The 27,705-nt window shown below is 41.3% G+C and overlaps 1 protein-coding gene across 1 annotated transcript in view; it reads right to left on the bottom strand.

Annotated features, from left to right (window-relative positions):
• The window catches only part of RAB20 (RAB20, member RAS oncogene family), a 28,244-nt gene extending 1,321 nt beyond the window's left edge, over nucleotides 1–26,923 (bottom strand). The window contains exon 1 of the mRNA XM_074815314.1: nucleotides 26,677–26,923. Within this exon, the coding sequence (XP_074671415.1) occupies nucleotides 26,677–26,848 (172 nt within the window). The 5' untranslated portion in view covers nucleotides 26,849–26,923. The remainder of the gene's footprint in view (nucleotides 1–26,676) is intronic.
• Between the last annotated feature and the right edge of the window lie 782 nt (nucleotides 26,924–27,705).

Below are 27,705 nucleotides of genomic sequence, written 5' to 3'. Positions count from 1 at the left end.
GTGATACACCATTCACAGTTGCAGAAAGCAAAAAAAACCTTTGGTTTTTTTATTAATCCACATACTAATTTATGTCACATTAACAACTACCGTGCTTGCATCCACAGATGGCCCATTCCACCTATTTAACCATTTATAAACAAAAAGTAAGTTCTACTGTTTCAAATTCTACTAGAACTTATTACTCCTATAAATTCAATACACACTTTCAAGTACATCCAGTTCAGAAATCTGGATCAAAGTCAGTAACCCACTTCTTCCTAGATTTTGAAGGATTTTGTAAGCAATTTAGTCCTATGCTACATGCCCACAATTCTCAGTGACATTGGCTTTACAGGAAAAGACTTGTTGTCTTTAATGCTGCCATATATAGCCTGTATTGATATACATCTGTCCCACAAGTACTCACACTTTTTTTTTTAGTGTGTTAAACACACACAATATAGAGAACCCTAACCACAAGAGTAATTTATCTTTTAAGTTGCCCTGACCATCACTCAATAACTAACGGTTAATAACAAAACAATTCTTCCTCCTCATCATTCAGTGAGTATCCACCAGCACTTTCAGGTAAGCCTTCATGGTCTCCTTCAAATTCAATTCTTGGAAGACAAAACTGACTCTCCTCTAACTTAGGAAAGCAAACAGTGTTCTTCAGTAGTTGCACAGGGACTAAGGGAAAAGAAGCAGAAGACAGACAAATACTGGTTTTCTTTCCTATGAAGAACTGCAACTTTCCCCAAATATCTGCTACGTGTAGAATTTGCTGTAGCACAGTCAATTTACTCCCCAAAACTCGATCAAGAAAAAGATAAAGCACACTAGATTTCAACCAGCCATCAGAGTCAGCCTTAGGTCATTACAGAAGAGAAGTATGATGAACAAAGGGGGGGGGGGGGTCAACTATACTCTTCTGAACATTTAAGAATCATCATCATTTTTCAACTCTTTTCATACAGTCTCTTTGCACAGAGCCTCCATCTATAGAAAATCTGGAAGTGATCTGGTTATATTCATTTTCTGCACAAAGGTACTGGCCACCATGAGTTACAGCATCATGAAATCCTTGTAAATGACTGTGGAATAGGAAACACAGAAGAAATTCATGCTGAAGAACACAGGTCAGCGTATATTGGGAAAACACATCTGCACATGAACATGCACACTATGAAAGTAACTTAGAGACTATCTCCAGTCAGGAATAGAACTTAAAATAGATCTTTGAGTCACTGTAGTAAGTCCTTTGACAAACTTCAGGACTCTACTCCATGGTGGCCAGAAGAGAGACAAAGTGTTATCAGTAAAACAAAACCGGAAAACGTCAGTCTAGAACATGAAGTCCAAAGCTCACCACACCTTTAACACCAAGTTAAATTGTGGGAGCAAAAGAAATAGGTTTGAAAAGGTGCAGAGATATAAAAGGAAGCTGGTGAGGATGCTCAGAAGTATGCAAAACTTTTGCATGAGGAAAAATTGTGGGATCTCTCAGGTTGGTGAATGATTGAAAAAAGGGGTATAAACAGATGTCTATAAATTCAGGCCTAATACTGAGAAAGTAACCCAGGAACAACTATTTACTCTTTTTCATAACACAGAAAATGAGGATTTCACATAAAAACATCACGTTTAGTTTAAATACTTTCCTACACAGTGAATAATTGGCAAGAAGTGTTACGTGACATTGCAGAGGTCAGAAGTTTAATGAATGGAGTTCAGAAAAGCATGAGGTGAAGTTTATGGAGAATTGCTTCTGTGCAACTCTGTATAACCTCCGATCTGTTTTCCCCCAGCAAAAGAAATTCTTTAACCAATGATCTGGTAAGTAGGAAAAAAGGAGAAAAAAAAGGAGAAAAAAAAAAAAAGAATAGGTATGCCCTTGTTTAGGTATGCCAGGTAAGACCAAGGGAGACTGGGATATATAGGGCAGGGAGGAGGTCAGTGCTTTTACACTTTTTCCTCCAATCTCATGTTCAAAGTTGTGTTTTCAGTCGCAATGCAACTGAGCCTTTAAGTCTCCAATTTTTCAGTAGAAGTTTGTGCTGTGACCTACTTTGTTTTCATCCGAACCCTGATTATACTGTGGTCTGGAAGCCACAATGGAACATATATCCTCCCCCGTTCCCCCACTTCAGATGTCTAAACCACAAAATCCAGCCCCCAGAATCACTGGCTACAGCAACCAAGTACTAGAACAATACTATTACTTGTTTTATGGAATTTTTATGCTGATCTAATCTTGCATAGCATAATATAAACCATGACACTGTTACACTCCAACTACAAACTGGCTACTTCTACAACTAATATACTGTTGAAAAGGGGAAAGAAACAGTAAGAAGAATTTACCTTGCATAAGGGATTAATTAAATCAGAGGAATTATGGATAGTCTCTCTCGCTCACCCACACAGCACAATCTACACGCAGAAAAAATGCATAATTTATTTTTGCAGAGCAGTTTCCTTGTACAGACCATTTCCAGCACTTAAGGGCTGGAACAACCCTAGATGTGGAAAAAACCCTAAAACTACAACAGTTATTTAAACTAATATCTTATCTGTCCCCAAGTTGTCAGGCAAAAATAGTATCAGACATTACAGTGAAAAACTTAATGCATGAAAACAGCCACCCTCTTCTTACAGCAGTTACTTCTTTCTCTGGACCCATCTGGTCCCAATCCAGCCACGCACCTTTTTACACAATTAGCTAAATTAAACAGTAAACCCTGAATCCAAAATTAAACAATTTCACCCTTTCCAAAAATAAAGGTAACAGGGAAGAGTGCCAGAACTATAATTTACAATCAAAAGAACTGCAAGAACCACCAAATCAACTACAAAGACACAACATTAGGGAAATTTCTTAACACCAAGCGACGAAAACTAATTTCCATTTTTCATTTCATCTTTATATTTTGCTTTATTTACAGCAGTTCAACAACCCTGTGGCCATATCACTACCTGCAACAGCATTAGCTTTTCAGAGGCTCTTCCAGCAAGTATACGAAACCCTGCTGGAGACGAGACCACTCAGGAGCAGTGCAGCCACCAAGCGTTTTCAAAGTCCTGTGATGGTTGTCATTAAAAAAAAAAAAAAAAAAAAAAATCTAAGAATTTTGAGCCAAATGGACCTCAGTACCATAAAGTTACTAAGAAACCCAAGGGAGAAAGAAGGGAAAAGTAAACCTTGCAAGAGGCCAGCCTGATAAAAAAGCAAGACTAGATTTAAAGTGCGCCGAGACTTGAACTTAAGGCCTAGGCTTTAGGAAGGCAGCAGCCCACATGAATGCTTTCTCTGGATGGGACCACAGCCTGACTGAGCATCCCCTTCCTTTCCCAGCTGTGGGATCCACTGACCACAGCAGCAGTAGCCACTGCCCAAATCTCCTTCTTGGAGGTCTCCTTCTGCCTGCCATCCCTGAGGGTAGTATCCAAAGTAGCATGTGAAGTTACTGTTGATGTTTACGAGAGCAAATGATTTCCTCCAGACAGATTTGAATGTTCCTTCCCTACCACCTCTTCAAAGGCTTCACCACAGCTTCTTAAGTAGCAGAACTTCCCACACACACACTCCTTCAAGAAATCCTCTACCTGAAGAACAAGTTTTAAATCTCTCTGTGTTGGGCACGTACAAGAATGCAAAACAGACTGTTACTTTAGGTCTTGAGGGAATAAAACACCACAAATACTGAAGAGCTAAAAAGGCCTTCCAGAAAGTACTGAAAAAAGTACTGTTGTTAGGCTGATACCAAGTCTGAACACAGTCCTAAATTCTGAGTTCCTAACATAAATATGTAGTGTGGAAAAGTACACAAGACGAGCAATAGAAGCACACTAACATTGCATTAAAAACGAACAAGAGTGCAAAATTGTCCAGAAAGTTCTCAGTCCGTACACCAGGTATCTTCCAAGGATTTTAAAATTGATTAAAAATCAATTTAAACAGGATTGTAATCTGAACAGTAGAGAGAAATTAACACAAACAGAAGGTATCACCTCAGTTTTGCCTTTCAAATTCTCTTTCTCCTTTATAAGATAGTCTGAACTTGAGTGTACACGAAGAGAGATAGGAACTGTGCCCTAAGGAAACAGCCAAAACAGGAAAGAAAAGAGAAAGTATGACACCCATGACAGCACAGAAATCAGTATTAGAAAGAAATGAGAGTTGAGGATTCAGCTGCAGTGGATGAAGGTTCAAAGGGTGACCCTGATGCTCCTGAGTTACCTCAGCAGGAGCATCCACATGATCACAAGAGTAGACAAAGCAGCTCCTTTTTAAGGAACAGTATTTCATTCTATTTGCAGACAAAGCAGTAAAGCTGTGACCCTTTCAAGGGCATTAGGGGAAACAATTTTGCTAGGAACTGAGATTCCTGTTTGTGCACGTATACCAAGATATATACTGACTATCAAAGAACAAACAATAAAGGTCCCTGAAGGTTTCAGGAAAATTCCCCTGCCCACATGTGAGTCAGGCTGTAAAGTTTTGACACTGATGAAGTCAGAATTCTTCATTACCTTGTTCAAGATTGGCATTTATTTCTTCTAGGTGGCTTTATCACATTTCCCTTGAAGTAAGGGAGCTTTATTAAGAACCAGACTATGCTTGTGGTTACTTGGGGATAAAAATAAAGCTCTCCATCCCAAAGGATTAACATGGAGGACAGAAGTAGGAATTAGTGGAAACAAACCAGTCAGAAGGCACTGGAGAACTCAAATTTTACATATCCCGAAGCAGTCTCAATACATGATTTTTCAATCCATTAGAAAAATGCCACCATTTGTTTTTTCTCCAAGACAAAATTCCCCAAAGAATAAAAGCCTCTGGGAGGGGGGAAAAAAAAAAAAAACAAAACCAACCCAAACGCAAAAAAAACCCAACCACCAAAACAATTACATTTGAGCAACTAGAAAATTCATTTAAGCTCCACCTTCACCTAGTATTATACATTCACAATGCTACATTATAGAATACACTTGTGTATACTGAAGTTTCAGAACGCAACAGACCTCTAGCTCTACTAAAAATCAAGATGACATTTACTTTGTTTATACTCATTACTTAGATATGAATCAACATTCAAGGTATGAACTGTGCCCTATTTCAGGAGCTTCCATTTAAGCTATTAAAATTAGATAAGGATGTCTTGGCCAAAGCAGAACATAATATAAACATAGGAAAGTACTGATCTTAATACCCAAGGGGCTTCACTTTCATGTTTTAAAGTAGAAAGAACTACACATGGAAGAAGAAAGTAACAGCCACATGGGTTAAGGGAACAATGAACAAAGGAAAATTCTTTAATATAGCTCTCCAAAGAAACACCAGCAGTCAGTCAAGAAAGCGGGCTCAATGTAATATATGACTGGGACAAGCTTCTAAATACAACTTACTCTCAATTGCTGGGTCAAGTAACTTTATCTCATAATAAAAGAAGATTTAAAATGGAAAAGAGACCATCTCTTTCCTTAAATCTATGTATTTTTGACTTAATGAACAAATACTTTTGAGTTCTGAAGGAGTCTGAAATTCCCAAGACCGTGCAAACATCCCCGCTCTACAAATATGCATCAGTTTGGGCTTGCAAAACTCCTGCAAAACTGCAGCTCCGTGTGAGGAAGAAAACCATGTGAACAGGAGCAATTATTCACTTTCACTTAGGCAAGGTGAGAAATTACAACCAAACTGAGCCCTGTCCTTCAGTGAGCTTTAATTATCATACTAGAAATATCACACCCCCACTAACAAATATTTCACTTGGACACAAAAATTCATGGCTAGAAAGACTAGAACTTAACCACTGCATAATCATTACCTATTACTTATTTAAATCCCCTCACATCTGGTCTTAGAAAATGGGGGTTATTCAAAAACACTTTTACAGTAAATTGAAACAATTAACACAACTTCAGTCTGTAAAGCATTTTCCTTTTCACTCCCATTTAAAACAAAACACATATAAGTACCATCATGTTGCACATGTGGTTCCTCCTTCTCACCAACATGCACACATTCCATATCACACATTATTCACAAGCTGATGTCCAAAGTTATTAAGATCTGAGCCTGACAGCATTTAGGTGTTTATACTGCTTTTTTTATATAGATAAAGGAAATATACTGCACAAACTCTTCTCTTCCTCCCCTAGAGGCTAGCATTCAGGAAGGCAAATGTGCTCAGGACGTTTGTTTCAAGTGTTACAAATATCTTCCCGTAACAAAAGATCACAATAGTCAATCAGAGGCAAGTCCCCAATTCAAATGAAGCAATGATGTATTTGAACTGTCTGCCACAGGTGAGAAGGCCTTATGAACCATGAACAGTGAAGCAGAAGATGCCTTCCAATACATTTAACTCAATAACGTTTGAATAAAAGGCAGATCCCAAGAGTTCAGTGTGCTGTTATACAGGAAGAATGTACCGTTATTTTCCTGATCTGGAACTGGCATTACATTATATCACTATAATCTAGCCCCTATTGAAGTCACATACAGAAATCTTATACAATCTACTGGCCGATTATAGAAGTCTGCCAAATATTTTAATATTTCATTTAATAGATCTGATTTTGTCTGAACAGCTTGATATCCAACTAGTTATCTAACTGGAAGCAGAGAGAGTTTTTGATGAAACGGGAAATGCCTCGGCACTATAATCCCAAATTTATGAGCTATGGTACCACAGTATGGCTTTTATCCTGAGAGATTAAGCTGTACCCTTCTGTGTAAATAAAAATATTAAAGAAAGTTTGGGGTTTTTTTTTTTAGAAGTCTACTAAACTACCATCAGTGATCCAGCAGTGTCTGGGATAAAACATATCCCAAAATATACGTAAACTGTGTTATTAGAAAACTTAAAATTTTGGTAGGAATCAAAAATGAGGAAAAATACACAGCAATTAATAACTGAAAGGCTATTTGAAAGGACTAATTCTTAAACAGAATTTTTAAAGAGAAGATAAATCTTATCTTTTATCTTTGGAGGATAACCACTTGCCTCCTGCAAACTTATGCAGGAATATTTATCAGATATTAATATATTCTACATGGAATAAGAGGAGAAGCTACAATAGTATTCAAGAAAAACTGGATGAGATGATTAGCATTATCAAGCATCAAGGCCTATTACCGGGGATTTTTCCTCCAATGTAACATGCAAAGGAAAAAATAAAACTCATCCTTTATTTCCATTCCTTCACATAACAAAACCAACAGCCTTTTGGGCATTTAAATCAGCTGTTAACATTCTGCCAAGAGATGGGGACTACCCCCTGGAAGGCTAGTCCACAGACCAGCAACTACCAGTATGCCTTAAGAAAAGGAACTCACTGTTACTTCCCCTGCTTTAGTTAAGGGCACTAAAAATACAAACCATGTATTTCTATCCACTACTACATTTCACAAAAAAAAAAAAAACAAACCACACAGATATGGAAAGCAGGACAAAGATGGAAAAAGAGTACGTTTTTAAAGAGCATAAAGACAAATTACAGAGAAAAAAAAACCCTGTATCCTGTATGAGGTTTTGCTCTTTTTGCTTGTTCCAATACAAAGGCAGCATATTAATTCAATTTTTTGACTTGTAATCACCACCATTGTGCCTGAGAAAGGAATCAATTCAGAATCTTTACAAACAACAAGAATCACTAGAAGACATCTGAAATAAAGAAAAAGGCAGCGTTTACTTACTGGAAATGAAAATTCCACTACACTTGATACCTAAGAATAGTAATATATTTAATGAAAAAAGCTATACCCAGTTTTCTTTTAGCCTACTTCTTCCCCCTCCCCTTTAAATATAATAACTAAACTAAAAATAACTGATATACCATATAAGGTTTGCAGGACATGTTTCAGCAGGGACCAACAAATGTTAAGTAGATAAAAGATTTTGCCCTAAAATTCTAGCCGCTTCACCTACCTCCTGAAAGATAAGCCTTCCCTGAAAAGGATTAATAACTTTGCTAATAGTAATGCTTTCTATGTTTCTTTACAGATTCAAGCTTATTCCTAGTTTACAGCTTTTCAAAAGGAGAATCACCTTAAAAGCCAGCTAAAATAAATGATAGCAGCAGCTATTATTAATTTGCTTCTCCTTTTATGGTTTTCATCAGTAAATAGCGCTCATAATTCTATTTTGGTTGTGTTTCCTTTTTTTCTTTTTTGCTATATACACCCAGAATGATTATAGCACAATCCATTCAAGACAGCCGTGACCAACTGGGAGAACAACCTCCATGCCCCCATCCTTTCCAAAACGGCTCTCCCTCCTCAAACTTGAACTATACCAATAGGTCAAGCAGTTTCAACAGACTCTTTAATCGCTATTAAAACACCAATTCAATTAGCATTCCACAAGTGATAATCTGGCACAATTCACATAAAACAATTCTTCCAAAGAAATTCACTTAAATGGGCCTTTTATTGTTAGAACAAATAGCACGCTGAGAAGTTATGCAAGAATAATGTCAGAGTGGTGTACTGCGCATCACATGTCAAACTCAGTAAGACATGGTTAATGATCTACAGGATCATCCAAGCTTTATCTGAAAAAGATGACTTGTTGCAATATGTTTTTCTTCAGCAAAAGGGCACACACAAAAAATCTGTTTAATAAAAGCGTCGAAACAGAAAATAATGGGAATTTTTGCTATACGGTTAGTTTTATTTCATATCCTCCAACAAGGTTATCTTTCTAGACATGTGCTGGTAGAAGCTCCAAAATAAATATCTAGTCACAACATTTTTCCGATGTGCTGAAGAAATGATTCATGAGTCATACAGCCTTAACTCACAGCACGCCTTTTAAAGAACCCACAACTGAAACAGGGGTAAAAGTCTGCTGTGGTTTTTTGACAGTTAACAGTGTGATAGTTTATGGACAAATGTGCTTGTAAGTAAAACCTTCACTTTCTAAAGGCAGCTAAACTAAAAGCAGATGCCTAGCAGTTTATGCTGGTACTGATCAATCTGTTGTTACATCCTGCAGAGCATGCCAAGTCACAGAGGTATCCAAAAAAGCAGATTATTGCAGATGAAACCCTCTCACCCACATCTTAACTATAATAAACATCCCTCAGTCATCTTGTCAAATCCTGTATTACTCAATCATGAACTAGTTTAAATATTCCCAGGAACTTTTTTAATCCAGCCCTGAAGAGTAGTTTGTCAGTTTTCATTCCCTAACTGGCAGCAAAGACTTCCATTACTGGTTGCCAAAGACAGACCCATCAGACACACTCAGGGGAAAGAGATCCTAAGTTATCATGGAAGAGAAGAAAAAGAACAAAAGAAAAAAATTCATAGAGCAAGGCCAGAAATCAAGTGTAATCCTCATTTGTGTCTGATCTCCTGCATAATAAAGATGATACAATTTCACTCGGCCATCACCTTCTGACTGAGGAATTTGTTTAATATAAAGCAGCCAAAGAAAGAGAAGTTAATATCCCACAAATTATCTTGCTGTATTTCAGCTTTCAGACTCTGAATTTTGATATACTTTCACCTTCACGAAGTACCTTCTTCAAAAAACAAACAAAAAAACCCAAACCCACCACATTCCCCAAAACCCAGAAAAACTCCACACTCCTCCCTAAGAAGTATTCCTGTATTACTCAACCTCCTTGTTAGGTCAGAGAAATCAACGTTTTTTCATATTCAGGCTCTTTGCCTCTGGCAGATTCCTCTAAATCATTAACCATACCTGTAACTCTTTTCTCCAATCTTTCCATATTATTCTACAACCTAGACTGTAAAAAAGAGTCTTACTGAAGCTATGAGGTTACTTAAACTCTTCACTACTTTCATCCTTCCCTACACTTGGTACACTTTTCAGAATAGCTCACGGGCTCTGGGACACCATGAGGTACCAAGAGCTCAGTCTGTCATCTGCTACCAACTCAATGGACCTTGCAAAGTACATATTGTTACCCAGTCGAATCTAGTTTAACCTGTTACCAGCACTCCGTACCATTACTCTCTCTTCTCTTCATTTGCAGCCTTACTCGCTTAGTCTGCATATTTGTAGCTGCAATCATCTTTTTATAAAGAGACTTATAAACTGAGGGTCTTTGGACTAAAGGCACAGTCATGGTATCTATAACCAGCAGTATCTTCACCAGATAAAGGAGCTGCACAACTCCTGGATAGAGGAGAAGAAATAGAGAAGATCCCCATTATCCACAAGACTTAGCCCATGAACTCATTTCAGCTTTTCTGGCACAAAGGGTTACCTGGAATCTGTTATGTTGCATAAATACAAAGCTATTTTTCTTGCTAGCAAGAATAAATCAGAACTTACCATTCTAATAATGAAATTAAGTCCGAGCTCCTAAACTCACAAGAATTTTAATTTCAAAATCAAATTTCCCATAGAAACACCACCCATATGCTTTCTATACAAAGTTTTAAATGTAATCCTATTATGCCTAGTAACACAAAGCATTACATAGAAAAAAGCTCCTAATCACACTACCTAGCATGTGTTTTGCAAACAAAACCTTTGGCTAGACCTGAAAAAAAAAAAAAAACAAGCAAACAAAAACCTATTTGTACCTACAGATCCCATTGACACCTCTACAATCCTGAATAACTTTTTCATTTAGCTAGATAAGACTTTGCAAACCACCCATTTTATTTAGTTCTCTTGATGTACTGTGTTTACTTTTAAGATAAGGAAATAACCCCAGAAGCTTCAAGCAGTTCACATATTTTCAGATGTCTGGAAGGGTAGTGCCTTGTAAAAGATGAACAGAATTGACCTTAGCGCCGCCAGTCCAGCAAGAGTATCTTGAGTGCATCTGCAACACAAACTGAAAAAAATTACACTGGTATTTATCTATTTCCTTCTGAAACCTCACAGTTGTGTAGGAAGATGTTTTATCTAAACACTGAAGTCTGGCAAAAGAAATGAGGGCATGCCAGATTTAGGGGACATTATCATCCTGTCTACAAGCAAATGCTCCACCAGAACTCCAGCTGAAATCTAGCATCAGCACCATCTCTACTGAAAAGAAAACATGTCAGGGTGCTTGAGAGTTAAATTTATGAAGCTCCTGTATGCCTGTACTGAGAGCAGGCATGCAAGGGTAAATTTAGAAATTTAAATCTGAGTAAGTAAAATGTAAGCAAATTGTAAGCATCAATGTAAAATTCTTCTGAAGCTTTGTATTTAAAAGACAATTTTAAACTGCTACTTAAAAAGAAGTGGTTATTTGGCAGATGACCTTCTTAAGGAAAGATATGATTGGAAGCAAACCCTGAGGGGGGAAAAAAAAAAAAACAACCAACCCTTCGGATTTACTTTGGAAGAGTTCTGCGGGAAGCAACTGCACTAAACACTTAAGCAGAGCTTGAGAGTCAAATACTGCTCAGCGGCAGGTAACCAAGAGGCCAGTTACAGGACAGGGCAGTAAAACAAGGTCGCCTGCTGAGGCACTTGCTTCTGGATTGTGCAGGAAGCCTTTCGGTTATAACGCCCACTGGAACGCCAATCCATCTCCTCAAAGAGGGATCTCAAAGAATTAAGTGCCTCCTACAGAAAAGCAATTCATTTTCCACAGGACGAGTTCTGAAAGCAGCTGTTTTTTCTTTCCAGTGCCTGAAAACTGATACTTTTTCCTTAGACTTCCTTTCCACAAGGGAACAGGCATTGCAGAAGAGCCCACTCCTCTACGCAATTGCTAAGTGGAGACTGTTACCAGGTCCTTATCTTCAGAGTCACTCAGAAAGGAGATCTTCAAAGCCCACACTCCCTGCCAAAGTTTGCTCTTCAAACTGAGAAGCAGCTCCTTGACTCAGGCAGGAATGCATGGCCAGGTGTATTTTAGCACAGTTCAACCAGCAGTGCAGGGCTGGGAGGTCACTCCACACATACTGGATGTTTTATATCACTCAATAAGGAACTGGCAAGTTTAACTTGGCTTCCAATTCACCTAAGCAAACACTGATACAGGTGTGTGATTTTAAAAACTAAATCCAGAGATGGATAGGGTTAATTGAGATTGCTCTCCTAAATGTATCTCAATAAGCACTCTGAAATGCTACCAACTCCTTAGGCATTCCTGCCAGGTCTCAGAAAAGTTAGCAAGTCAGCATCTGCCCGCTCCCTCACAGACAAGAAATGCTTCCTGTTTTTCTTAATTTTTATTCCTGTTTTAAGTTTACTTAAGTTTTTCAACTTCTGCATCAGATACTTTGCTTTTGCCTTAGATATCTCTTTACAACTTTAAAAAAACAAAAAAAATCAAAGTTCCCCATAAGATTTTTTGCAGAAGGGTAACTACATACATACCAAGACCATCAATACAATATACCATACCATTTTTTGAGTGAGGAAATACCATTAACTTAATAAACATCTTAATTAAGGACAGTGACATTTTAGAGAAGAAAAATAATTCACTGTTACTAATTGCAGTTCCTCTTTGGATTAAGTTTTGTATCCAAACATAAATCAAATTAAATGATCTAATCTATCAGAAACATTCTTTCTTCCATATTACCACTTTAACCCCAAACACACCATAGGTATTTCTGCCTCCTGACTGTGAAGTCTTCAAATCCCTTCTTCCCAAGTATATGAAACCAAATCACCAATGTGCAGCTATAAACTATTTTGTGCATACTCACCCAAAGAGAGTCATACAACAACACACTAAGTTAGCTTTCTCTTTCACAGACCCACAGGAGAGCTTCGCTTACAAGAATGCTAGCTATAGCAGGACCGATTTTCCATCAGCCCCACTTCAACGACATCCTGTTGTCAATATTTAGGAAACATTACCAGAGCCCAGCGCTGCCCCTTCCACAGCGCTCCTCTTCAAGGCTGTCCCAGGACACTGGTCAGGGGGTTTTAAGACACTGCAAGAAGTTCAGTCTTCAGGCATCTCCAGGATGCTTTCACCACATCACTAGGGCACCAGAAGCAACAGCTTTTTAGCCTTCAGTAATCAGCCTGGAAGACTTTGAGGACAACCTGGTCATGTATCTGGGAATGCACCTTCCCACCCTTCCCCACAGCCAGAGACCATCCTCTTCTCCCACAGCAGCAGCACGGCTTTGTTCAGTACAGGCACTGGGGCCCTACAATACAGAGATAGGGTCCCAAGTATATTGGCCATGATTTCTTTTGTAGATAAAATTAATTACTAAGCCCATATGTAGACAGTACCTCAAGCACTATTTCCATAAATCTTTTATCCTACTACTACCTTTCTAGGTTGATTAGGAGTAGATGACAGGAAGAGGAGGACTAGAAATACTTCCAAATGACCTAGCTTCTACAAATCAGAAGTTAGTGCAAGAAAGCAGCTGAATACTGTAGTCATCACTGTTCACCACCAGAAAGAAAAGTGTCTACAGATCACAACATTCATGTTCTGAAAAACAGAGACTAGGTTTCACAAAAAAGAATTTAAGAGCTGGCAGGTTGTCTTGTCAGAAGTGACCTTCTGTGTCACATGTTTCAAAAATGAGAAATTATTCTTGCACGCATAATGAATAGCAGAGTTGTCTGAAACACCTTAGGAAGCTACAGTTATCAGATCAATAGCAGGCATGCACAGATGGTCTGCGCCAGCAGATAAGTATCTCTTATTTAAGGTCAAACTACCCCTGGTGACGTGAAACTCAGCTGTAGCAGATAACTACATGCTAGCTCCTGTTTTGTAATACTGAGTGACTCTTAAACCAGCCTTCACTAGCAATATTTAAACCTTGCTAAATAGGGGTAGAAGGCCATGGGTTCTTTCAAACTAGAAAAAAAACAGTGTATTTTTCATTCAAAGAGAAACTCACATTAGTAACATGGGATACAAACGTAGGCCTACTCAACAGACAGATACTTCTACGATTTGTTTCAATGTCAGTTCATTTATAGGCAGGTTCTCAAATAAGAACACATGCAATTCATTCACATATAATTTATCCTTGAGAAAATTGCAGAGGCTTCTACTCCTTACCAACCACCACCAGTTTCTATTCAGCTGAAGCGGTCTTCACTGAGTGCTTCTAGATAGTTGTGATTTGTCAAAAGCAGAAGGAAGTTCTGGTGATCCGGTGGGCTGTCTTCAGCAAATACCCAAAGTGGGAGACCGTGCTAGACATACAGCTGCTGCTGGGCTTTTACAGGAATGTACTTAAACTTGTTGACCTCATTCAGATAATTTTATCACAGGACAGGTTGGCTTGTGTTTTCAGAACTTGCTCTGGCTAAGATGAACGAACACATGGCTTTTACGTTTCCAGCACCACTTCTCCCTTTTAATTCCAATTCTGGCTTCTCTGCCTACAATCTTAAAAGCATATTCAGTATTCACCGTTTAGAGGCATTAATTTCAGGATTAAAGAAATTAAAACCACGAAACAGGCATGGTGAAAAATCAATCTCGACTCATCAATGTTCGCCAACCTGGCACAAAGAGAATACCACTAAAAAGCATGAACAACTCAGTTCTGAACTTTCTATACAGAATAAGCTACAAAGAGCGATGTTACCACTCTCCAGTGCCTACCCATTCAACCCACAAGCCATGAGGGGAAGGTACTTACTGAAAGGAACTGCCTACAGATTTGCATGCATTACAGCCTTTTCTTTCATAATTAAGGCAATGAGGCAGCATCTCTACGTCACAAAATGCTCTGCCACTCAAAAATAGGGTAGACACCAACTATTCCACTTCCACTGGGCTTCCAAGGCTTGAAGTAAAAAAAGAAGTTGAGCAGGACAGTGTGGAAAGGGCATACAATGCTGAAACAGGAAAAGAAATAAGGAAAACAATACAAATGTGATACATTTAGCTATTTGCTGTGGGAGGGAAAGCTCATGCCCTAAAGACAGTGTTACAGGAATGTTTGTTCCTTCTCATAAAAATAAGAAGTAATAGTACTGGCAGGGGTTGGAGGACCTGAGCGGTTTGAGACATTTTCAGTTTCACAAAATTAGATATTTACTTTTTAAATAAGCAACAGCGTGTATCAGGACAGGGGGAAATTGCTCTTATTATGCCAGTAGGTTTTTTTAAAAACACCTAAGTCTCACTCCCAGCAACCTGCAAGATTTGATGATCCCTTTTATGAAGCTTGGAAGATAACAACTCAACTACATAGGGCTTTTTTGTTGTTTTTGTAACTATAAACTGCTACAGATTCTGGTCATTTCTCCCTTTTCCAAATGAATCAAAATCTTTGCTTTTTTTGAGAGCAAATGACAACCGGAGAATGGAAACAAATAAATAATAAACAAAAACCCTTTAAAATATAACCAAGAGTCTTATTTCTAACTTCAACAATTAAGAGAGCAGCAACAGATTTGTACGTCCAGATCACAGACCCCATTATGAAGAACAGAAACTGACTTCTGAGGACTTTCACAACATAAGACATTAAACTGCATGAAGATTCAGTCCCATCGCTGAAGTAACCTGCACAACCAGAAAGAGAAGTCAGTCAGCCCAAACCCCTTGGGGAAAGGGAAGCAGGGAGCAGGAGCTCAACTGAAGGTCATTGCAACCAGGGCACATCATCACACATGTATGTTTTTATACTGCTGTCGTTAAGTGGGTCGGGAACATGAGCTTAAGCAGGAATCCGAGTTGGTTGACTCCATGCAGAGAAATTATTACCCAGCCAAAGACCAGCATTTAGACGTTTGTTTTAAAGCCTATTTCAATCTACCTAACTTTTGCTTCACATTCTTCATGAACTGTACTACACGTTAATTTCTCCTGCCCTACCTCACAAACTGTTTCTTTGGGGTTTCTAGTTAACGTATTCTTACAGGAAGAACATTTTCCTGAAGGTCTAAGCCATCCTTCATTTCACAGGTAATGATATAATTAAGAGAAAAATAAAATCTCAAGTATTTAAATATCTATGGTTGAATATTTTGCATGACTAAAAATTCCTAGGTAGTCATCAGCTGTAGAATGTAAAACAAAAATGCCCTGCTATTTCAGCTGTACTAAAGACCATTATTTCTAAACTAAGTATATAAGAGCAGTTGGATGGCTGGACAACATCTTTTCTCTGTATTTTGTAGGAATTTCCTAAAGTACAAAAACAGTGGTTAGGAATATTAAATCATGTAACAGATTAAAGAAAAAATGTCAGTGGATCAACAGGAGAGGCTGAGGAAACTGGGAAAAGTATCTACATCGGATGCTTAATCATTATTGAACAAAATTATTCCAGTCTTCAATTCATTAACCTGTAGACCAGAAAAAAAGGAAGGAAGTGTTCTCTGTAGCTGAGAATATGAGTTGTTTTCATGACAGAAAAAAGCAAAAACAAAAAAAGAATTTGTGAACAGACGGAACAGAAAGAACCTGAAAGCACAGAACCTTTAACTCATAATAAGATGTTAGCCTGTTTGAGTATTGAAAGTTTTAAGCGTCTCTTCTCCTGGACATGAAGTTTCCACCATGCTACAGACTAGAGTGAAATGTAATTTTTCTCCAGTGGAATTGGTGAAAAGGCAAAAGCTCAAATACACATTCTCCTTTTTGCTTTATCTATAAAACACCAATAAATTCAAGCTCACACAGGTCTTTAGACTGTCAGCAGACTTCTTCCATGAATGGGTTCTTGGCAGCCCATGTAAAGCCAAATTCAATTCTAGTCTGCTTCCTAAGAGATGGACAGGTATATCAGAAGACTCACAAACAGATCTGATGCTCTATCTCCCATTACAAACAAAGTTAAGAAGTCCTCTTCTAGATTTGGTTTTTTCGATGCCCAGGTAGGTTAGTAGGATTAGGAAATCTTGTATGCTTAGTGAGTTGGTTGTCCTAAAGGATGTTATCCGGGATCTCCTGTGGTGAAGGATAGCAAACTACTTATGTTGATAATTCATTCAAATTAAGAGCAAAAAAACCTAATTTCCTTTGACCACCTCTGGTCTCAGCAGTACCACTTGCATAAGCTAAGTTTAAGCACCAAGTTCAAATCTCATTTCCTAGGCATATCTGCAGGTGCTGCATATGAAGTTAATATGACAGGCACAGGAAAAGGAATTTATTACAAGTTTGATGCCTTCTGATCAAATCCCAGGATGTTCTACCCAGTGTTCACCTGGAAGAAAGCAAATCATTCAGACTTGTGAGAGAAAATTATTCCTTCTGTTCTATCATTTTTATCAACTCCAAACATACCCACCACAGACTCAGCATCTTTCTCAACAGAGACCCAAACAAAGGTTACTTGTCTGGATATTTTGCAATAGTAGTACAACGTGACTCAGATGAGGAATTACTAAGTGTACCTTCAGCTCAGGCAGTGAAACAACACCATAGGAAAAATAGCTTGGAAGCTCACATGGCTAGTGGCTTTAACATGAGATAGTAATTGTAGTGAAGCAAACAACTGATCTGTGATATGTGATTGCACTGTGAAGTAAAGACACTTAAACTAGCCTAAGTATCAGGAGCAGCTCAGCCAAGGCACTGTGAAGTTGGCTATGACTCTCCCTGCCTTTGACATTTTGCACACCATAGTGTGTATAGAGGTGTGAGATGAAACAAGAGAAGTACTTGCCATATATGAGCGCTCAAAGTAATTGTAAAACCATACAGCTAACAGCTAGTTACCTGCTCTGTACTTGTATTTTAAGCACTCACTGTCACCTTTCTTCTGAAGGAAAGAGTAAAAGTTCATTGCATAGTCAATAGAAAAAGACATCACAGCCTAAGTTCAGGCAACTAAACATGCAATACTAATTTTAAGTAGCTGTCCTGGCAATACTGGCTGCTCGCGGCTTGGATGATCACACGCTTTGCTGGGTAAAAAACTGGCTGGATGGCCAGGCCCAAAGAGTTGTGATGAACGGAGTTAAATCTGGTTGGCAGCCGGTCACGAGTGGTGTCCCACAGGGCTCGGTTTTGGGGCCACTCCTGTTTAACATCTTTATTGATGATCTAGATGAGGGGATCGAATGCACCGTCAGTAAGTTTGCAGATGACACCAAGTTGGGTGGGAGTGTTGATCTGCTCGAGGGCAGGGAGGCTCTGCAGAGAGACCTGGACAGGCTGGAGCGATGGGCTAAGGCCAACTGTATGAGTTTCAATAAGGCCAAATGCCAGGTGCTGCACTTGGGCCACAACAACCCCCAGCAGCGCTACAGGCTTGGGGAGGAGTGGCTGGAGAGCTGCCAGTCAGAGAGGGACCTGGGGGTGTTGATTGACAGCCAGCTAAACAAGCCAGCAGTGTGCCCAGGTGGCCAAGAAGGCCAATGGCATCCTGGCTTGTATCAGAAATAGCGTGGCCAGCAGGGACAGGGAAGTGATCTTACCCCTGTACTCGGCACTGGTGAGGCCGCACCTCGATGACTGTGTTCAGTTTTGGGCCCCTCACTACAAAAAGGACATTGAATTACTCGAGCGTGTCCAGAGAAGGGCAACGAAGCTGGTGCAGGGTCTGGAGCACAGGTCTGACGGGGAGCGGCTGAGGGAACTGGGGTTGTTTAGTCTGGAGAAGAGGAGGCTGAGGGGACACCTCATCGCCCTCTACAACTACCTGAAAGGAGGTTGCAGAGAACTGGGGATGAGCATCTTTAACCAAGTAACAAGCGATAGGACAAGAGATAATGGCCTCAAGTTGCACCAGGGAAGGTTTAGACTGGATATTAGGAAGCATTTCTTTACAGAATGGGTTGTTAAGCATTGGAATGGGCTGGCCAGGGAGGTGGAGGAGTCTCCGTCCCTGGAGGTGCTTAAGAGTTGGATTGACATAGCGCTGAGGGATATGGTGTAGTTGGGAACTGTTAATGTTGGGATTATGGTTGGACTGGATGATCTTCAAGGTGTTTTCCAACCTAGATGATTCTGCGGTACCCCAGAAATAACTAGATTGAGTCAACATGAGTTACTTTGTACACATTCATCTCTATGTTACAACTAATGAAGCTTTTTGCTGTTCTGAGCAACACTATTTACCCAGCTAGAAAGAGAACTACTGCAGAAAAAAGTATCCCATCCCAGGACCTGTGTTTTTCCCCTAATGCTCAAACTGTTGAGTGGTCATTTCTTAGACACCTCAGATATACATTTCACAAATATTAAAGTAAAGCTGAAGAGTGCAACAGGGCATTAATAACCTGCTTTCTTGCACAGAACACCTGTTTATATCTCTGTACATACCCTACTAGGAGACCAGTTTTACTGAAGCAAATAATGCAGGTTTTGGACACCCTTCTGAAATTTTCTACAATTTCTCCCACCTGCTCCCAATCGACCAGGAATATGAATTTCCATATGTCTGCAATTTTTGTCAGCAGCTTTGCCATTGCATTTACACTGTTTGACTAACCATTTCTCTTGTTCATGCTTCCCTCTCTCATACATTTTCAGTATTGTCACAAAGAAGACAGTCATGACTTAAACTAACCTTTCAGCTGTCAAGTCAGTTTTGACGGATATGTGGAAAATACACCTCTTCCTTCAGTATGCAGGGACAAAGGATGCAATGCCAAAGGCACAAGCTCTTGAATAAGAAGATTCTCAGTATCACTCCAAACTGTGATCTGGGGCTTTAAAACATGGGTTTAAGACAGATGCATTCAATCAATTCAACGACTTGTACAAACTCATTGGTATCAGCCAAAGCTGCAAAGCAAAATTTTCACAGAAAAAACAAGAACACAGGATGTGCACCAGAGACTAGACAAACATATACTCTTGTTTTCCCTTCCACTGTCCACTCATGCACCTGAAAACAGTCAATATTGCCCCCCTTTTACAATATGACTCAAACTCAGACCTCACTTCAGGCTAAAATTAGAACGCAAAGACAACCTCTTCTGTTATAGAAGCTGAGGTGCTACTGAGGACTCCAAACTTGCTAATGTTCATCAAGTGGCAATGCCATGCCATGACACTGGACAGCTTTAGCCAGGCACAGACCTCAGGTCACTGATACTATTCAGAGAGAGTCTCACTGAACTGTCAAGTAGTTTTCCACTTAGGCTAGAACAGTGGAGTCACTTTGCATGCTATTATTAAATACCACATGCAAAGTGGGGACCTAACATGGGGGCTAGAATACAGAAGTTACCGCAGAGGTTCATACATGACATTTATCTTGGCCTGCATTGAGTACTCACAACAAAGTGGCTTACCCTCCCCGTTAGCTTGCCTCCCTAAGAGTTCGTACTAAAATTACACATTACATTAGAAACAAAATTCCTCCTTCAACAAAGTGAGTTAGCCTTAGCTGAATAAACAAAGTGTGTTACTTTTGTCTCCTGTTTCTTTTTGATGTGTATTTTCCACAATTCCCTCTGACAAGGCATTTCCCTATTTTTACAAAACATATTTGCATACAAAAGCACTTTCTTTCAGCAGCAGTGAATTTGCTACCTTTGACTTTACTTGTGTATTGCTGTATTTTTAAGTTGTGGGACACGGCAAATAGAATTTCCTCCAGACAATTCATTATTTCTTCATATTTCTCATCACTTCCCAAGTTATTCTGCTCTTTTCAGGAAACATTCATCACAGAAAAACAGTAATCTGGTGCACTGTTTCACAACAACAAAACCATGCTTCCAGGGATGGTCTAAAGCTAAACCTTTCTTCCTGCCTCTGAACCTGCTTCAGGGGCTTTAGATACAGAGCTCGCCGACAGTGAACTCTCTTCAAGGATTTTCCCCATGTACACAAGAGATTTTTCTCAGTAGCTAGCCATACTGCCCCCCTTTGAACCTCCACTCTTATGATTTCCTTTTCAAGATGTAGGTACTATAACCATACACAGTAATCCCAGGGAAACCACACTATCTGTGTATGAGGCGTTGGTCCTCAGCTGTCATTGTTTTACATGCAACAATTATGAACAACTAATATGCAGAGGCCAAAGTGATATTGTGAAGGATAATTTTTCCAAAGGCAAAAAAAAAAAATCAAAGCCCCTTGCTGGCAACTGTCCCCCAAGCAACAAATTTAAGGCATTTTATTCTCCATCATTTTCATCTCATATCTTGTTGTTCCCTTGAGAACAGGTACACACTCAGCAGCCTTCCTCACTAAATGACCCCTGACGCCCAACACTTTTTGAGGTGATATCCCCTAAACCCTTCCAACAAGCAACCTCCTCAATTAAAGATACTCCATCACTCATTCAGCAACACCCAACCCCAACTGCTGCTCTGTCACCATTTCATCAGGTTCAGAAAGGCTCTCCCACATGCCTCAGCGTCCTCTTTAGCTTTGACTAACCTTCCTAACCATCTTACCCGTAGCTTCTTTTCCCCTCTTGTAATCCTCTACTTCCAAAAGTCAAAACCAGCAGAATATCAAACAGAGTAGCCACTATCAGTCTTTGCTTGTAAGGAAAATACACCACTTAATCCTACTCTTTCTTTGTTCTGTTTCAGTATGATGAAGGACCATGCTTCCTCCCTACCTACAGCAGATTTGTATATTTTTCGTCACACGGGGGAATGTTCGGCTCTGCGACAGCAGGGAGACAGTCTACCTGGGCTGATCTCATACTCCAAGGACCAAATCACACCTCATCCCAGGTTTCCCCAGAGAACTTTGCTGGGTCACCCTCTTTCCAGGAGAAGAACATGTGCAGAAGAAAGCTACATCAACACAGATAAATTCTTTTAAAAAACCCTCAAATCCTAACTGAGGGAGGAACCTAACACTTCTTACCAGCTAAACACTCACACCCAGCCCTAGAAAGCTCAGCACTGCTGCCAGTGAAACACTGGCTATCAGGGACCAGCAACTGGGAGCAATTCACACATGCTCACCAGCAGGATCCATCAGACATCAGCAAACCAGTCACAAGAGATATAAGCATTGGTTGGTCACGCAGATAGGCTGCAGTTGACCCAAGCCACAGAAAAGCCTTTTCCAGGCTATGTTTATCTCCTCTGTCCCTGCTATCTCCAACAAGTGAAAAGTGACCAAAAAAAAAAAATCTGCAGGTGCAAAATAAAGGGGTGGAAGATGTAAAAATATTAACTGATAGCTGAATATTCACAGAAGAAAATAGTCAAATCAGTTCTCATATGCAGACAGCTAGCTCAAGATGAGAGGAAGGAACAGAAGGGAAGTTTGCTTTCCCAGTTAAGCTTTATGTTTCCCCATTATAATGCTGCATGACTATTCGTTGTAAGTTCACTTCATGACCCTGTAATTGTATTTTAAGAAAGGGGCTGGGTTTTGAACTTTATGAAATACTTGTCATTAACTTCCCAGTTGGCTGCTCTAACACTAAGCCAGCAATACAGCAGACATGACCACTAATAATTAAGAAACCTTGCTGCTGGGGGCACCAGTTGAACAAATGTCATCTTAAACTGAAATCTGACAATACAAACAAGTTTTTCCTTTTGAAATATCAAGGCATCAGAAAATATGCCTGAACACCCAAAAGACTCCCACAACGTTGTTAGCTACAGGCACCACACATTAGTAGTCCAGGTTTAAAGGTGAAGCAGAACCAAGACCCTCAGAACTTCAGGATGTGTTTGAGCTGCCTAAGATAAAAGGCTAGCTCAGAGCTGCATGCCTTCAACACCCAGCAGGAAGTTTTGGTTTACCCCACAGCTGCTGTCAGCACTGCCTAGAATACACACACACACACACACATATATATATATCTTGACCTCCTGAGTCTTCAACCTCCAATCCTTTCATGTGAGAAAGTTCTTCTGGCTGATGCTGTTGCTTACCTTCCTTGGTTCAGAAAAACACTACTTCAAACATAATACTATTAAGATCTCAAAGCATATACACTCAAATGCTTTAGAGACTAGGCCTCTATCCAGCAGACTAGTCTTTTAAAACATGCTAGAAGTCTACAGTTTCTCTCTTTTTTGTGTAGTTTATGCACTTTTTTTTTTTTTAATTCCTTCGAATTAACTGACCCAAACAGAAAACAAGCAAATATAGTTTGTAGCATCAGAATATAAAGAGTAAATAAATCATTCTCTGCACCAAGAATACAACAGCAGCCATTCTGGGTCAGACACAAGACCATCTATCCAAGCCTCTGACAATGGAAAAACAGTCAAAAGCAGATGGCTAGGAAAAAAAAGACCATTAAAACATGGCAAGCATATGATACTTCTCCCAAGTATTCTTCCATCTGTGGGTTATTTGTTTCCTTGAGTCAAATGCAATTTCCAAATAACTTCTCTGATAATCATCAGATTGAAAAACTGGAAATGTTGGAATTATTTGCTGTGAGCATTTACAGAAGAAACAATCAAGTCTGACAACTTCTGCACACCCATTTTACAAAACTTGTGGATAAGAATATGAACGATTTAGACTAGACTAAGCAGCTGATTTTTCCAAGATAAGGAGGGGTGTGAATGTACAGCCAAGAGAATAGTCCTTCCTAGAATAACTGACATGTACTTCAGACCTAACTTGGTAGAACAGGTCAGGTGTGCACTTCTGTGATTTACTGAGTGATAACAACACAGAAAAATACATTTTAAGTGCTTTGGCAAGCAAATTTAATTCTTCCTGGAAAATGTGACATTTTTCTGAATAACAGTGATAAGTAATGCAAGATCAACAGAGCGATGAGTAAAAATGACATATATTTTAAATAATTCAGAAGATTGGCAACTAAACTGATGTAGTACTAATATCCATGCATATCTAACCATGGAAACAACAGTATCCAAAATAATGCTGATAAGCAATAACAAAAATAAACATACATTCACATACTAAATGTAACATGAACCAAGAAAATTAAAAAAAAACATGCATTGCAGTTAACCTTGTACAATTGTGTATTTTACTAGAGTACTAAACTAGTGCAGTAACTACAGTCAAGCATCCCCTCATTTTTCTAGGCCAGATCTTCCATATTTCTACACTGTACATTGTGTAACATACTATTGGGATATTAAGACAGACATCTTGAGTTGGCACTCAGTATTTAGGTAGGTAAAATGGGTGCAAACATTGAACTGTACTTTTGTCATACTGTTGTGCTTAGAAATTTTTAATCTCCTGGATGATCTTTCCTTTCTGGATTTCCCTGTATGTATTTGATGACCCTGTAACTGCTTCACAAGAATTCAGTAGTAAGCAATGTCACATTAATAAACAGAAAAAGAGCTAAATTTTAAACTCCTCCTTACTACAAAAATTCCAAGCTTACTTGGTACCCACCTGGTAGAGATAAGATAGTGACACCATACAGAGATAAGAGCCACAGACCCAGGACTGCAGACGTGTTGCGGCCAGCAAAAGCATAAGGTCCACACAAAAGAAAAATAAATTAAGGAAAAAAGTAACACAGGCTTTTGATTCCCCTTGTTGACTTAACATGAGATTTGCAGTGTCCACAAGGTCCCCTCCTTCTTCACCAGGACAGAAGAAAGCATATATGTCCCCTGGGAGCCACTACTTCTTAGAAGATTAACAAGAGCTGTTAATAAACCAGAGCCCACAGGCCCCAACGGAGTCTAGCCTGGTCTTGGCAGCTTCCTTCATTCTTCAGGAGTACAAGACAACAGGGAGACGGTGCAAGAATCCGTAACTGCCTCTGAAACGCAAGAGTGGGGACACTGAGCTCAACATTAATTCCAACAACAGAGAAGAATGAGGAAGATGTGTTATGCCACCCTCAATACAATACAACACCACTTTCCAACTGCCTCTCTGCAAACAGAGCTTCAGCAATCCTGCTACAGAAGTCCCGCCAAGGCTGGGGAAGCAGCAGGAGCTTCTACTGCAGTGCCACACAGGCATCGGCATTGGCCCTGCTCCAGGGCACAGAGGGAACTCCAGCCCCTGGGAAGGTGATGAGCTCTGACCTGGTATCACCTGCCTGGGTGCTTCACCTGGCATATGGAGAACCACCTCTGTGGCTTTCCAGATCCCACATAAAGCTGGAACGCAAATTCCCAACTAACAGTGAATGAAATACTGCAATAAGTGTAAGTGACTGAAAACAGGGCTTTAAAACCAGAAGACAAAGCCTGGGAGGGACTTATTTTATACTATGATAAAAAAAAAAAAAAAAAGCAGAAGAGCGTAAGGGAAATTACCAAAGAGCAATCTCACCAAGATAATCCTGTTGAAATAAAGCCCACTGCTAATCACCCATGTGGGTCTGGCTTACTAGAAACAAGCAGCAGTTGCCTGCAAGAGACTCCCCACAGTAAAACATGTCAATTCTAAAACTGAAGTAAGATTTTTTAATAGATATTGCAAAGGACATAGAAAGCGTATTTAAAATGGACATACTGCTAGTGAGCTTTCATGATAGTAATAGATTAAGAAATGCAAGAAGCGAAAGCTCTTAAACACCTCCTCCCCCCCTCCAAAAAGTGTTTCTGTGTAACTTCTTGACAGTTTCATTCCCCCCTTCCTCCTTCTCAGTTCTTCAGGCAGGAAAAGCCATTTTGGACTAGATTGTGACATGAAGTGACACAGCAAATGAACTTCCCTCTCAAACGTCACCCTGAGGAAACTGGAATATTGCACGATGTCGCAGCTCCCCAAGTTTCACAAGAATATATCATCTGCATTCTTCATATCGCCACTAACGAATTTTAACAAAATTCAGCTAAACGTGAAAACAAGAAAAATACTGAAGACATTTCTCCCACGAGCAACTTAACAGGCAAGAACATTCACAGACCTCATTTTTCAGAGCAGTCTGGCCCTCCACATGACAGAACAGAGCTTCCTGACCTAACAACCAACAGCAAGATACTCATATGACCAAGACCACAAACCACTTCTCCAGTCCATGCCCTCCCACCTCCTCTGCCCCAGGATGCCAAACCGCAACCCGCGCTCCCTCCTGCATCCCGGAGATGCTGCCTGCCGCAACGCAGCGGGCTAGACAACCCCGTGCTGCTATCCCAGACAGAAACTGCCTGCAGCCCATGTTCTCCGAGCAGTAAATCCTTACGCGGAGGTTCTTACTGCTGCGGTGAAAGAGCAAGCCATGTCCGGAGGGCGGGTGAGCTGCGTGCTTTTGAAAGTCTGATCTGACACCAGCTGATACCAGTTGGACACGTAAAAGCACGCAGCGAGAAGTGACGAACAGAAGTTGTAACCTCACTAACTCCTGCCTGGGTTTGCAGTCAGTAGCCATCTACTCAGACAAAAGAAAGCAAACGGGCATCTTCTCTGTACATCCACGTTTTGCAAAGCGGGTCCAAAAATGCTAGAGATCAGCAGCGATAAGGCCCCTTCTGGCCCGTCAAAACCATGTTCCTTTTCAGACTTTGTCCTACTGCCAAACCACTTGTTTTAGGCGACTGACTTCACAGTAGCACCGAAATAAGGCGCTAAGCACCAGGCACCCAGAGATTTCCCGGTCCCGACGCCCCGGCTCCGGGGCAGAGCGGGGCTCACCTCTCCGTCCGCGCTTCTCGGGAAGGCGAAGCTGCCCCGAGCCAGGTCACCCGCCCGCAGTCTCTCCCACCAGCAGCCTTTACGTTAGGGCCGAGCCAAAATTCGGGAAAAGCAAAACTTACGCACAGCGACCGAACCACGGAGGGTGTCGGCGGGCAGTCCCCGCCCGAGGTGGCGGAGCGGCAAGCGCCGCTCTCACCAGACCCGGCGGAGAGGGGCAGCCCGACGGCAAACACCCCGCAAGTTTCTGGGAGGCCCTTTACCCGCCGGGAGCCCGCGGGGGCTGGACCCCCCACGCTCCTCCGGGCCGCCCTGCACCGCGCCGGGGGGTCTCACCCGCCGTGTCCCAGATGGAGATGTTGTAGGGCCCCCACTGCTTGAGGTAGAAGGCACCACCGACGGTGCTGACCGTCTCCTGGAAGCGCCTCTCCATGTAGCGGTGCAGCAGGGAGGTCTTGCCCACGTTCATGTCCCCCAGCAGCACCACCTTCCCGTCGGGCTTCTTCATCGCGGCTCGGCTCGGCCCGGCCCGTCCTGCCGCCGGCCGGCTCCCTCCCGCCCGCTCGCTCGCCCCGGGCGCCCGCCCGCTCCGCCCGCCGCGGCGGAGCCCCGGAAGCGGCGGGCCAAGGGCCGCCCTCCGCCAGCAGCGCAAACTTCGGGGGCTCCGCCGGAGCCGCCGCGATCCGGCCCCAGCTCCGGCTCCTCCTACCCCCGGCCCGGCCCCGCTCCCGCCCCCACCGGCACCAGGGGGAGGGGACGCGGGCGCGGAGGCGGCCGGAGCTCCGCGGACCCCCCACCGCGGGCGCCCGCCTCAGCCCTGCCCCGGGGGAGCGCGGTGATGCGTCCCGGCCGCCCCGGTACCCCCCACCCCCCGCGGCAGGGTGGCTGCTGCCGGGCTGCCGAGAAGCCGCCTCCCGGGGAGGGGGGGTCGGGCCGGGGCCCGGCCACGCCGAGCCTCGGGGGATGCCGGTGCGCCCCAGGCTGCCAAAGCCTCTGCAGCGCTCCCGGAGCCGGCGCAGCCCCCGCGGAAAGGCCGCCTCCCCGCTGCCCTCCGCGGGCGCGAGTGGGGAGGCAGAAAGTTGCTCCGAAATGCGGATCTACCACGGAGCTGTGACAGTTGCCAGACAAACACGTTTGCCTTGGTGAGAGGTAGGTTTCCCGTAGGAATCAGGGATTATTTTCCAATTGGCAGGTCTACCCACTTTCGCAGTCAGTTGTCCAGCTGCTGTAATTCAGCTGAATTCCAGTTCAGGTGACAGAATTGCAATCATTTCAGTTACCCGGGGTCTAGCCTATCGTTTTTGCATCAAACCTCTTTGTGCCAAACAAATCCGGAAAAATATTTTAAACATGTTACAAATTTTG

Source organism: Strix aluco, chromosome 2 (assembly GCF_031877795.1).
Source record: "Strix aluco isolate bStrAlu1 chromosome 2, bStrAlu1.hap1, whole genome shotgun sequence".
NCBI lineage: Eukaryota > Metazoa > Chordata > Aves > Strigiformes > Strigidae > Strix > Strix aluco.
This window is presented reverse-complemented; position numbering and strand designations above follow the sequence as displayed.